Source organism: Lagopus leucura, unplaced genomic scaffold (assembly GCF_019238085.1).
Source record: "Lagopus leucura isolate 7727_CA_CO unplaced genomic scaffold, USGS_WTPT01 Super-Scaffold_100015, whole genome shotgun sequence".
In the NCBI taxonomy this organism is placed as follows: Eukaryota; Metazoa; Chordata; class Aves; order Galliformes; family Phasianidae; genus Lagopus; species Lagopus leucura.
This window is the reverse complement of record NW_024962269.1, coordinates 4740816-4754101: the sequence shown is the minus strand read 5'-3', so window position 1 is coordinate 4754101 and position 13286 is coordinate 4740816. Positions and strand designations below refer to the sequence as shown.

The window sequence follows — 13286 nt, the reverse complement described above, 5'->3', positions numbered from 1 at the left end:
TATATTTTATACCTTATACATTATTATATTATTATTATACTCTTATACATTAAGAATAAAATAAAGACTGAAATGAGTTTTCCCGTTGTTTCACTTCACCGTCAAGCCAAGAAATATTTTTTTCTAACTAATTTTACAGCGATCTGGTGATCCTGTTGTATAAATACTTGAAAATAAATTGCAACAATGTCAGTTATGGCTAAAATAAATCACTTTAAGATACAGTATTACCTATGGCTACTATTTCACGTAGGAATTAATTTGTGAATATTACGTGCTGTGTTTTGTGCATCGTATGGTTGGTGTGTTATACCTATTTGTGTTTTATCATTGCATAGCATTCATTTCTGCTCAGCGTAAGCTGAGATTCCAACGAGCCCTTTACTGAGTTACTGCATCATTCATAATAAATTTCCACAGTACCTTTTAAAGACAGAAAAATAACAAGGTATCACTTAGGAAAATAGGTGGTGCTTGGTGATTTTGTTTCTGTAAATGAGCCTGTGTTGAGATGTTTAGAGAACATCTGGTTTTCCTGAGAATTTTGAGAGTAAAAGGCTGCATGTAAACATGTCCGTGTGTATACATACATAGCCAGGCATGTGTATATGTGACTCAGAACACCAGGTGTGGGCGCATGTGTGTGTGCATGTTGGATACATTCAGTGGAGAAGATGCCTGTCCTGCAGCCATTGCTCTGAGTTACAGCACAGCTAAAGGTATTTAACACTGCTGTCTGATGCTTAGGTGACCTGACAGCGTGCCTTTTTGTAGCTGTTATGCAGTAAATAATGTACCGTGTCTTTTAACATCAATGCCAAATGTTTTCAGTTAGTAAATTTTTGAGCAGCCAGGTGCTAGGAAGAGTGGCTCAGTTCTGCTTTTGTTAGCGTTGGGCCAGTTAGCTACAGGGAGAAAAGTACAATTAAATGTGTTCTGTACCATGTGCTGCTCGCAGCAACTTAGACAAGGTCAAAGCTAACATTTGTAAGTCAGGATAAATAGAAGATCGTCTGGAGAATCTCTGGGGTGCGCTGCTGTGGACATTGAATAAAGAGAGGTAGGAAGTACTGGTCAGCTGGATTTCTTCTGTTTCTCACCGTTCTTCTCTTTTCCCCTCCCCAGACCACCAAAATGTACTGCAGGTTCCAGCTCATCAGCCCTATAGAGTTTTCTCTGCTCCACTCCATGGGGTTAAACTGCCGATGTAGTGAGCAGCGGTCCCCTGCCAGAAGGGTGTCTTGTCTGCAGCACGCTTTATTGATGCCTTAAAACGAAGGTTATGTCCATTTCCTTGGGCAAATGAAAGCAGCTGGGGATGGGATCAGGTGCTGTATGGGACAGATCTATATTTCTCAAAATGTGAGCACCAAAGAGTAATGCACACCCACTTGCTCGGAGGAATTGCTTTCATAATCACGTGCACATATTGCAGTCTGTTTGTAGAAATGCAGCAGGCTATTGGAAGCACAGAAATGGAGAGCACTAGCGAGTTCAGGGGAAAGAAGATCACCAGATGCAAAAGATAGCGTTTTATCTCTGCTGCTTTATCTGTCTATGTGGTCACTGGTGTGATGGGGATTCCTCACACAACTGTGATAGCTTCTTCCGACATCTAGAGAGAGAGCACATCAAGAAATGAGCTGATTCAGTTCAAGTTCTCATAGATTTTTTTGTTTGTTTGAAAATCTGATTTTAACTAGGGGATTTTGAATACTTAGATGTCTGCTTTCTTTAGTAACAGAGTAGTTTGGAAAGGATGGCGAGAAATTTTTGTTTTTCAAATAAAATGGACAAAGAGTCTTCAAATATTACATGTACATATTTAATTCTAGTGCTTTTCCTCCCTACTCGAAAGTCAAAAGAACAAACTGAATTTGGGATTTTTTGATGAGTTGACTTATCACATTTTAATACGACTTGAAAATTGTCACTGTCGGGGGGAGAAGCTAGGAGGTGTTTGTGTGATGGCAGTGGGGTTCTGCGTTTCAAAACTACCTGAATGGACACATACAGAACAACTAAACTGCATAAACGTTTACTTAAGATGGAATTTAGTTTAGCTGCTTCAAGGAGTTTAAATTTTATACCATCCTTAAAAATTGTTTGGCTTTGCAGGCAAGGCAGATGCTCTGCTCTCTTTGAGGATTGTTTTATTTTCATTCTGTGTGGTGAGAAGAGCTTTGGAAACATTCGAACCCTTACATCTGGTACTAGAAACAAAAATAGGGTTTAGGATGTGGTATATGGATCTGCTTGTATATTAGAGCTCCTCTTCATTTTATCATCTTGCTTAAATATCAACTAAACAGAAGTGTACCTCTGTTTTTGGCAATTTCTGCCTTGCTGTAAAGCAGGGAGGTTTTTACGTTCCTGAAGTTTTAGTACAAGATTTTGTCAGAAACATCATAAACATGAAAACAAGTCTCCTTTTTCCCAGAGCTGCCTTTCAGCAGAATTAGCTTTTGCCACAAAACCTGCAGATAGACGCTGTAAAATTTTGCCACATGTACAAATCATTCATCGGTGCACACTTGGTTAGTGCATGACTGATGCTGATGGAATGTAGCTGGGCTAGTTAGCAGAGCTTACAAGCTGCAGGGAAGGTTATCCGTTTCTGCTGCGTTCAAAAAATTGCCTGTCTCCAGCAGCTCATTAAATAATTGTCCTGGACTTCCAAAAATTGTTAATAACTGGGAATTAAGTGAGTAACGTAATTTGTAATTTCATAAATAGTGTACATGATGGGAGACTCGGCCTCGACATGGCATGAGCTCATCAGAAGTAAGCTCTGATTGCTTCATTGCTGTTTTGTAATCTGCTTTTAACATTAATATTGAACATTGATAAATATTTAAGAATTTGAAACAGATTAGGGGAGACGTGGCTGAGAGGAAATGTGCCAAGGGGAAGACTGTCATATTTATTAAATGCATTCGTAGAGTGAGACTTGCAAGTTTTACTGAGAGTTGAGTTTGGAAAACCCGAATCTCCAAACGTTCACGTTATTGGCACTTCTGTTAGAAGCACATCTCATAATCCTTTGATTGATGGATGGGGTTCGGGCTGAACCTTACGGTAGTGTTTGTTAAGTATGTTAATAACAATGGCGGATTTGAGAAGGGGATGATGCACGTGTTTGGCTCAGACCCGATGGATACAGATAATGTCTTCCCAGCTCTGCGCTCTGGAGCTCAGCTCCCCGCCCCCAAACTGTCTTCGTCATCATCCTGCTGTTTCCACTGGAGAAATGTGGAGCAGTTTGGGGTGCGGAGGAGACAGAAGTGGGTGTTTACTTTGATGTTCCTTGCAACTCATTTGTCCCACTTCCCTCCTCTAAGGCCATCCAGCCCTCAGAAGCAGAGCACCGTTAGGATTAATGGGTGTTCTAGCACAGCTCCAAAAAAGTCCTCCCCTCGATCCGTCAGTTGAAAAACTCTTTCTGGCGTGTTTATGGAAGGGAGTTTCCCATTCATAGGGCAGCGCTGTGCTGGTCGGCTGAGGTGCATCCTGTGCCTCCGGGAGAGATGCTCTGTAGGGTTTGGAGGTGGCTGGCAGGGTGACCTATTGACCGCGTTCCTCCTTTTAGTGGGAACGGCAGCCAGGAAAAACTGGTCCGATGCTTCCTGGATTGGCAGTGTTCGACAGCTAAAAGAGACCGTATCGAGCAGCCCCGTCGTGTTTCTAACTGCCTTGCTCAGCTGTCGCAGAAGAGGACGCTGTGAGGCTGGGGCACGGGCTGCCTCGCTGCCTCCAGGCTGTGCTGGGCAGGCTGCTCAGTGCGGGGCCGGGAGGGCGGCGAGCCGGCCGAGCTGATCCACCGCTTCCCGTTGTGGTTTTCATCATCGACTTCTTGATTGAAAACCTTTGTTGTTTCGCATCTGATGGACTTCAGGTTAATCTTAGCAAATCCTCCCCTTTTCTTTTAAATATTTTTGGAGTAACACAACATAAAAATTATGATTAGGTCATTAACCAGAAAAAAACCTGGAGCTCATCTGCAGGTGATCAGATGACATCAGAGGCCTGGTTTTAATTTGTGGGTAGTTCTGATTGTAACTAAAAGAGACTTGCTCCCTTTGTGGAATTGGCTGGCCGTTTCCCCACATCTGGAGTTAATGAAGTCTTTGAGACCACATCAGTTGTGTTTTGCCGCAAGAGCTCTTTGATCTGAAAAATCTAGACTGGCACAAGTGCAGCTTCATAACATCACAGCTATGTTTTTGCAAGCTAGAGTTAAGATACCAAAACAAGCAGAAACTACAGCAAGTTACGTGTCTGTGCGAGGGCTTTCATGTAGCTGTGCGAGGGGGCCTCTCTTACATTGATGTAATTCGTGACATTTTTACTATGTAAATGGCTTCTACTTACGGATCTGCAAGTGATACATTTGTAGGAGGTTTTCAGTTCACTTTGCCTTTCGAGATAATTGCTTTTTAGAAATCGTCAGACTGCGCGAAACGGCAAAATTGTAATCTGAAGCTTGTATTTACCAATCTAATTGATAACATTACAGTTTAAAAGTGTCGTTCGTCATCGTAGATCATTGCACATTAATCAGTGTACATCTTCGTGTCAGTGCTGAATGTCATAAAGCTTTGTTTCCCCTGCTGTCCTGTGACAGTGATAGATTGTCCATCAGCTCCAGCATATGCTGCGTTATTCTGCGCGGCGGAACTTGTAAATTAAGCCCAGTTTTGCCTAATATGTTTGTAGTCTTAGGACTGGGAGTATTTACAATTTGACAGAGTGACGTTTCTGTTAAAATATGTCAGAGGCATGGAATATACATGCATTCATCATATATAGTAAATACATATGTACTGTTACTGTGGCTTATAACATATTGTCATTCTGTCACTCAGCTTTGATGAGCATCCCTATTTTACACTTATTCGAGACCTAAAATTTGCAAGTAAAATATCGAACAAAAGCGCCTCGGAAAGGCTTTCTTTCCTAAAATAGCTTTTTCCCTTTATTTTGTTGCAAAACTACGGAAAGAAACGCGCAGCTAAAAGCCCTAAGTTTTGCACTTGACTCCCTTTTGTCGGCTCTCCCGTCCCCTGGCCGTTTCATTACGTGCTTTTGTCGGCGGCTGAGCCCCAGCTTCGTGCCGGAGTCCCGGTGCTGATGCCGTCATCCTGCAGCTTGGTGGATTTTGCCGAGGTTGTGTTGATGTAAGCCGGCTCGGAGCGGTAAGGCGCTGTCTGCGGGCACATGCCCGGCCATTTGGCTGACAGCAGCAGGCCGGGGAGCTGGGAGGAGGGGTATTGGGATGCAAATGACGGTAGGGACTTACCCAGTTCGCTTTCTAAATACCCGTGTCACAACATTCAACCTTCCGGAGAACAATAGTTCTCTTTTAGCAGGCTAAGCTTTTTGTTGGCTGCCTTGTTTTTCCTGTCCCTTCTCTTGATTGGTAAACAACACGCCATGAAAGGGGTGGAGGAGATGCGAAAGTTGTAGGTACGCCCGGGGCCTCTGTTTGCATAGAAATGGATAAAAATATCCACTTCAGAATTTTAGGGCAGAGTGCACCATCTGAAGTTGCATCGTGTAGGTTTTGAGGCTTTAAAATAATTCTTCACGTGTTTCTTTTATCTGAAACGTTATGAATATACAAGTGAGGTGAACGATTTCAAAATAAAAATACCTTTTTTTTTTTTTTTTTTTTTTTACTTAGTAGCAAAAATGGGCTTTGTTTTCAGTGTTGCACTTCGATATTCTTCAGCACTGTATTAATTTTTTTTCAGTATAAATTAGTCATGTTGCAGTATTCTGTGTGTATCAAATCAAAGACTTAATGAAGAAATTGCATGGTTACATTACGAGCAGAGTCCTTCAAGACTCAGTATGGCTTTCTTGATCAGAATTACTTATTCCTAATATGCTTTGTGTGTTTGTGTATGTGTGTGTATATTTGTATATATATACACACATGTATAATATCTACATGTATGCATACAGATATGTGCATATATATATATTTTTATTATTATTATTCCAGAGCTGCTGTAGTGAAATCCTTCTAATCATTATGTTTGTTTGGCTTCTTACAATTTTTACCTTAAGGAAATTGTTCTTTTCCAAGTTGAAAATGGTCATTCTGGGGTGCTGTTACACTGAAAGAAGCGCATTGCTGGCTTTCTTTAATGCCAGGCCAGCAGGGGAAAAAAGCACAACTTGTTGATGTTGCAGTTAGAAGATTATTCCACAAGACTTGTGTTACGTTTATTTTTGATAACTTCACAAAGGCGTGCGAGTTTCTGAATGGGTGATAAAACGCTTGCATTGAAGTGCTTCCATTTGTCACTGGATGTTCTTTTTCATTCTGATTGTTGGGATGCCAGCTAGTTAAGTATTCAAACAGGCATACAATTGTTTTAAAATAAAATTTGTTTGGGGCCCAGTTGTTTTATCTTGCTTTTTTTTTTTTTTAGTCTTGAGCAACAAGTCTGTACGAGTTGTGCACTTAGAAAGCAAAATCAGCATTCAAGCTTTTATCAGGCCACCTGGCTGAGTTGGCACACCAGAAAGCGTGTTGTTGGGATCATTCTACTGTAGTTCCACTGTACTGTGGCAACTTGCTAAAAAGCAAATAAAACAAGGGCAACAAATGCTGCAGCTTGCTACACTGTTCTTTTTTTATTTGGTTTTCTGTGTCTGTATGCTGTTCAGGCTTTCTTAATGCGTGACGCTCAAACGTTACTAGCTGCTTTTATTTATTACTTTACTACTAAGTGCTTTTATTACTGTCCAATCTTTAGGTGTATGCACCATCTCCGAGTTCTGATGAATTCAACAGAGAATCTCCAAGTTACCCGTCTCCTAAGCCACCAAGCAGTATGTTTGCTAGCACTTTCTTTATGCAAGGTTAGTAAAAAACACTTTTCTATCTGGGTGATACAACTTGTTCTCTAGGCAGGAATTTGAAGTTAGCCGCTATTATGTGGAACCAGCGGGCAAGCTTCAAGTGACATATTGTTCTAGATCTTATGGTTGTGCTGTATATACTTTTTAAACAGTTAGATGAAGGGAGCTGTCTGTTGATTTAAAGTTTTTCTCCTGACATTAATTGCTGACTGAAATTTAAGGGGATTATACACCAGGCCAGATGGACAGAATCCCTCATCCTTTGATTTGTGGGGGCTTCAGAGCAGCACACTGGAGTGATAGAGAAATATGAGGTGAGGGCTTCTTGACTGTTCTGGAATTTGACTGTGCAATGTCAACTAACAGTCCAGATTCTTAAATGCTTGTATATCCAGCACGCCAAAAATAAGGAGTTTTGAATTGAACATAACGAGAGCAGAATTCATTTCCACGGCCTCACGTCATACAAGTAGCTCATGCTGCACTCTGAGCTTTTGGAGCATATTGAAAGCGTAGCCTCTAAGTATGGCAGTTTACAGAGCACTTCAGTTTGTACTGCAGAAGGAAAGCTGCATTGATATGCTTGGGTTTAAGGCTTATGTAACGTAGTAATTTCAGTTGCTTGAATTTACTATTATTAAATGTTTTCATATTTTTATGGTACTGAGGTATTTTAGACTATAAATTGCTTGTTGTAGATTAATAGACTTTTTTTTTTTTTTTTTTTTTTTTACTGTATGTTTATGATGAGCTCTCCTTAGCCAAACTTCTTTCCCTTCAGCTCCCTTTTTTATTATTTCTATAGTCTGGAATTTTTATCAACACTCTTGATATAAATCTGGCCTTGCTGAAGGTCTGTGTAATTAGCAGAAGTACTTGGTATTTTCTCAGCTGTGGTAGGATTGCATTTCAGCTCCAAAGCCTCTTTTTTTTTTTTTTTTAATAATAAATATAGCAGCAGCATGGTGAAAGGAACATAGGAGACACAGTATAAACTAGGCACCATTTCCTTGCTGTTGAGTAGATGAACCATATATTCTTTTTAAATAAATCTGTAAATGCAGAATTCAGTACTCTTCTTCATGCAACGTCTTCCTTTTTTTTCTTTATGATTAAATACACATTTCATTAAAGATGGGACCCATAACTCTTCTGACCTCTGGAGTTCATCCAATGGCATGAGCCAGCCTGGCTACGGTGGAATGCTGGGAGGCTCCTCTTCCCACATGTCGCAGTCCGGCAGTTACGGCAGCCTGCACGCACACGACCGTTTGGTACGTACCGCGTGGACTCACACCCGTGTGCCTGTGTGGGGGGAATCTCTCCTGCAGGAATTTGTGTCTTGTTCACTGCTCATGTAGGCAGTTAAAGAAAACACTTGTCAGAAGTCATAAACTTACTGTGTCAATTTACATGTTTTTATTTTCTATATAAAGGTGTTTGTATATTGATCTGTTCAAAGGATGGACAAGTTGCTTTCTTTAATAAAGAGCTGGTGTTGTATATTCAGTATCTTAAAATATTGACATTTATTTAAAGACTATTTAATGTCTTATGTCTGTTTTTCTTATTTTTAGAGCTATCCCCCGCATTCAGTCTCACCTACGGATATAAATGCCAGTCTTCCTCCAATGTCTAGCTTCCATCGTGGCAGTACCAGCAGTTCACCTTACGTAGCTGCCTCACACACTCCACCTGTCAATGGATCAGACAATATTCTGGGTAAAAAGTCCTTTTTTTTTTCTTTCTTTTTTTTCCTTTTCCTTTTTTCTTTATTTACAAGAAGATGATATTTAGGCTGCACCATATACCAAATCATTAAGATTTAATTGATAGTGTGCTTGTAGATCAGCGATATCAAACCACTGTGACATTTCTGCTCTCAGTATGGCTGAGGTGAGCCACATTGTTTTTCAACCAATTTACTGGTTTGCTAGCTTTTGCAGTCAACTTGTATGCTTAAGAAATTGCATTCATTTAATAGCAATTATCCCTCTACAGTTTTGTATAGATGAGCATTCCCATAAGCAGGTCTGGTGTTATAGTGCTCAGAGCTCCTGTATTCCCCATGTATTGTGCTGGAGTAAAGCAGAAAGACTGTTTCTTTGGACTTTGGAGGTTTGTGAGCTGTATGGTAAATTTCTCCTGTAACTGATTTGGGGCTGACTGAGTAGCCACTGCCGTGTCTGGCTTCAGCCTTTTCCATGCTATCCTAGAAAGCACAAAGTATAATTCAATCTGTTCCGTGTCCATCTTTGATAAATATGACATGATCTGATCAGTTTCCTTTGTCATCCTTTTGATCAGCTTCTGATCAGAACACAGATGAAATAAGTGCTTCATATTTTGACAGTTGGCCTCTTTTTTAGTTTTCCCCTCTTCTGAAGATCATAGATGTAATGATGCACTACGTCTCTTCTGATACAGACATAGAAATTAAATGGTTATAGATGACCCTTTTCAGTTTGATGTGATTTGCACTTGGCTTCCTTTTAAATAAGCAGTGACACTTGGCTTTGATTTGGGAATATGTTTTCAACTCGCATCTTCAACAGAATTTCAATTAATGAATCTGCTTCTAAAATGCCACGAAAACAACATTGGAGTTGGATGATTTGGATTTCAGGTTTGAATGGGTCTTGCTCACAGTAAGGTTTTTGACTGGAAGCTGATAAATTGTGGAAAGAATGTCTTTTAAAGATTCTGCTTTATCCAAAATATGAGATGCTTTAAAGAATTCAGGTCCTTCTTGTGCTTCTAATGGGCAGGTCTCCAAGCTTCCTCTTGGTTTGGTGTTCAGATCAAAAGGGCACACTAAGATGCTTGCATGCAACAGGACAGCAAAGTCAGGAGCAACAGAAAGTTTCGTGGTTCAGAGTTTTTCAGGGATTTTGTAAAATAAAATGAGTACAGCATCAGGAGCTAGAGCAGGGGAGCAAGGAGGTGTACAAGGAGCTGCTCAGTGCATTCAGCTTTCAGAGTTAGGAAATTTGCAGCACTTCTGTGATAATAGTTTAGAAATAAGCTGCAGTAATATAATTAGTATTTTGTTTTTGTCTTTAGTCTGTGGTCCGAGATGACCATTTCAGTCATTTTTTTCTAACTACTTGTTGGTCTTTTTTTTTTTTTTTTTTTTTTTAAGAGGAGAACATCTAAATTTAAATCTGATTGTTCTAATGAAATTTTTAAGTATAATGCGAACTGATTCTGTTGACAGTGACTTCCTCAGAATATCCATTTAACCAGTGGTTTCTCAACTGTTTTGTGATGAATAAAATATTAAAAAGGAAGGAAGTTCTCAGCTTTGAAAATAAGAATTGGGTTTGTTTTCCACCTTGCAGGAAACAGAGGAAATGGTGCTGGAGGCTCACAGACAGGCGATGCGCTTGGGAAGGCATTGGCATCTGTGAGTAGAAGTTAAATACTCAGGTCTTAATAATGTATGTTGACCGTTGCTTCCTTTATTTAACTTTGTTCGTTTTATAATATCAAATTGGGATTTCATATGTGAAGAAACTCTACTGATGTCCACAAAAAGACAAGCGGAAAATGGTGCTCTCATTTGCAGAAGACTTGTTTTGACTTCTTTTTGAACTGCATTTGTCCTAAATTTTTGAGCACCTGAAAAATGAAGTTATTTATACAAAGTAAACAGAAATCATAACGAATTTAGGTATTCTTTTCTAGCATTCTAGTTAGTCATATTTTTAATCTTACTCATGGAGCAGGTCTTGCCTCAAGTTTCAAAATGTGTTCTCAGTGGCCCTGTAAAACTGAGGTTTTTGAATGCTCTTCTATTCCTGTTCCTTGTACTGCTACTTTTGCTTAGCAAGTAGTCAGACTGGTTCTTTAGATAAAAATGACTGCCTTGCAGCCCCTGAAGATCATTCCTGGGTTACACTGTTTCCCTAAAGTTGTATCAGTAAATGCAAATGTGCATAGTTGCACAGATCCTATTACTCTGCTTCCTTCGAAGGATCATATGTTAAAAGATTACGAGATCTGATAATGTTTGTAATGTCCATATTGGGTAGGAGAACTCTGACCTGCTGGCTTTGGGGAGAAAAATGTTATCTGCTTGCTGAATCCCCAAACGCAACAGGACAACAATTCACAAGTACAGAGGGCAGTTAACACTCTCCTTTTTGTCTGGCTGGGACCTGTTAGAAAAGAACTGACATCAGCTCAGCGCTAGGAATAGCAGTGCTTGCATACTCTGTGAATGTTTCAGGGTATCTGTTGTTCTGCAGCCCTAGCAGATTTCTGTTCTAAGTTTGACGTGCTGTCCAGTGAGATCTGGGGCACTTGGTGATGTTTTCCATTACTCTCTTATTATTATTATTATTATTATTATTATTATATTCTTGTCTTTTTTTTCTGCTTGAAAGGTCCTCGGGTGTTTTTGCCTAAATCACTAGCTGAGAAAATGAGGCTGACGCTTTGAGAAAAATTCTAAGTATATTGGGAGTGGAAGTCGGGGCAGAAGTGTTTAATCTAACTGGTGGGTGGGCTTTGGTTGTCATAGAAACTTGTTTCTGTCATCCCATGTTGCTGCTTGGCAGGAGCAGCCAGGTCATTCCATAAATCATTTCTGTCGTAGCTGATGGTGATGCATTCCATCTGCTCTATCAGCACATGCCATAGTCTGCACACTCAAAATCCCTCTCCTCCTCCATCTGCTCCCCGAGCCGCACGCACCCAGCGCTGCGGGCGCGCAGTGGGGCGGCAGCGCCGGGCTGAGCGGGGGCACGGCTGGGCCTCAGTGCTGCCTTGCTGCTGAAGGTAGAGCCTGAGTTCTGATGGAGAGACGGCTGTGGAAATCTGTCCGTGTGGACAAAGCTGCAGTAAGCACGGCAGCTCTCTCGACTTTTTTTTAGAAGGCGGGCCGCCTCTGTTAGGGTTTTAAACGCTACCGCTCCAACTGTTGGGAGGAATTTCCAGTTGCAGAATTCTGTTGATGTACGTCTCACAATAGGCCTTTCATGTGCGAAACATCAGAGGATACGACATTTGTTCTTCAGTTTAGGTATTAAAGACCATACAGAATAGTATGTGATTAAACATGTAAGGCCAGATAATACATTTGCAAAGGTTCTTTTATTTTAGGTTTAAGCCTGGATAATTGTGGTCTTAATCTCAGGGTAGGCAAGAAAGAGAATTGTACATGAAAGTATTTACACAAAGTTCCCAAAGCCCTGTGGATTATGCATTAGTTTGGATAATGAACTAGTATAGATAGAGAGAAAAGAAAATCTGGGTATTCGTGCCATTTCTAATGTGTTTCCCTGAACATTTGCCAGACAATAACCCTTTAAGATTGTGCCCACGGAGGGTTATATGGCAGGAGAAACATCTGGTTTATTTCATCGCCTAATGCCAAATCAAAACACTTGGTCTTTAATTTAGAGGAGATCAAACAGGAGGGCTGTTTAACTTTGCTGATTATATCAGACCTCTTTGTGATAACTTATGTTTTGATTCCTACCTCAGAACTGGGGTAAAGCCCTTTGTAGGATCTGGTAGTTAAATAGCCACTGGTCCCCTAACAAAAGGAAAGAAAATGTAGGGAAGTTGACTTCTAAAAGTAATTCATGAATTAAGTTTCTTTGTTGCTTTAGACTCAATAACATTAGCATAACAAAGCCTAACTGAAATGTACACTGTAGTGTTTAAAAAATTGGACTAACAGCTCCGAGGTTTGGCTCTGCGGGCTCTCAATTGTGCGGCTTTTGTCTGAGAGCCTTTTCATTAGGCCCTGGCATATTGGCACCCTGCTGATCGGAATGGACCATGACTGATAGGAGGAGGAGTCTCATTTGTTGCTGTAAAATGAGGCATGTTACCGTTTAAGCCTGGCAGAAGGTGTCAGGGTTGTTCATCATTGGTCATTTAACAGTAGAGCAGCCAGGGATGCATGCAGGATGAGTTCTGGCTTTGTGGTTGTTTGTGGCTCTTTCTGCTGCTGCTGTTGTTTTTTCTTCTTAGAAAATACAGTGAAATAAAATAAGCAGGTGAAGTGCTGGAAAACAGTCAGTTCAAAGAAAGCTGAAGCTCCTTTATCCTGGCAGAATTTTATTTTTCAGTGTTTTATCTGTCTGTGGAGCTCCTTGCAGTTCTCGTACTGACGCGTGATCCCTGACCAGGATTTATTTTGTAGTGATGTTACTTTTCTTCTCAGAATGTTTTATGTAGCGTGTGTGAAAGGGATGAGGTGTTTCTGTTAAGGAGGTGAGAGTCTTTTCTAATGTGAAAGTATGACAGGCCGGGAAGGGGCGTCTGGTTTATTGGGTCCTGCTTTTGTCAGTTCACAAAACAGAATATGCAGCTTGACCAAGTCTCAGTTGTCAGCTCAATGTTGAAATGTCATTGTCTGCGTGAAGAGACATCAACCACTCTGCCAGGGAAGATTTTCC

General features: G+C 40.5%; 1 protein-coding gene across 14 annotated transcripts in view; it reads left to right on the top strand.

The window, feature by feature from the left end:
• Positions 1-13286, top strand: part of TCF12 (transcription factor 12) — a 151669-nt gene that overhangs the window by 114382 nt on the left and 24001 nt on the right. For all 14 annotated transcript variants that reach the window (XM_042875826.1, XM_042875825.1, XM_042875821.1 and 11 more), the window contains 4 exons: positions 6768-6873; positions 8008-8147; positions 8451-8595; positions 10215-10279. In XM_042875826.1, the coding sequence (XP_042731760.1) occupies positions 6768-6873; positions 8008-8147; positions 8451-8595; positions 10215-10279 (456 nt within the window). The remainder of the gene's footprint in view (positions 1-6767; positions 6874-8007; positions 8148-8450; positions 8596-10214; positions 10280-13286) is intronic.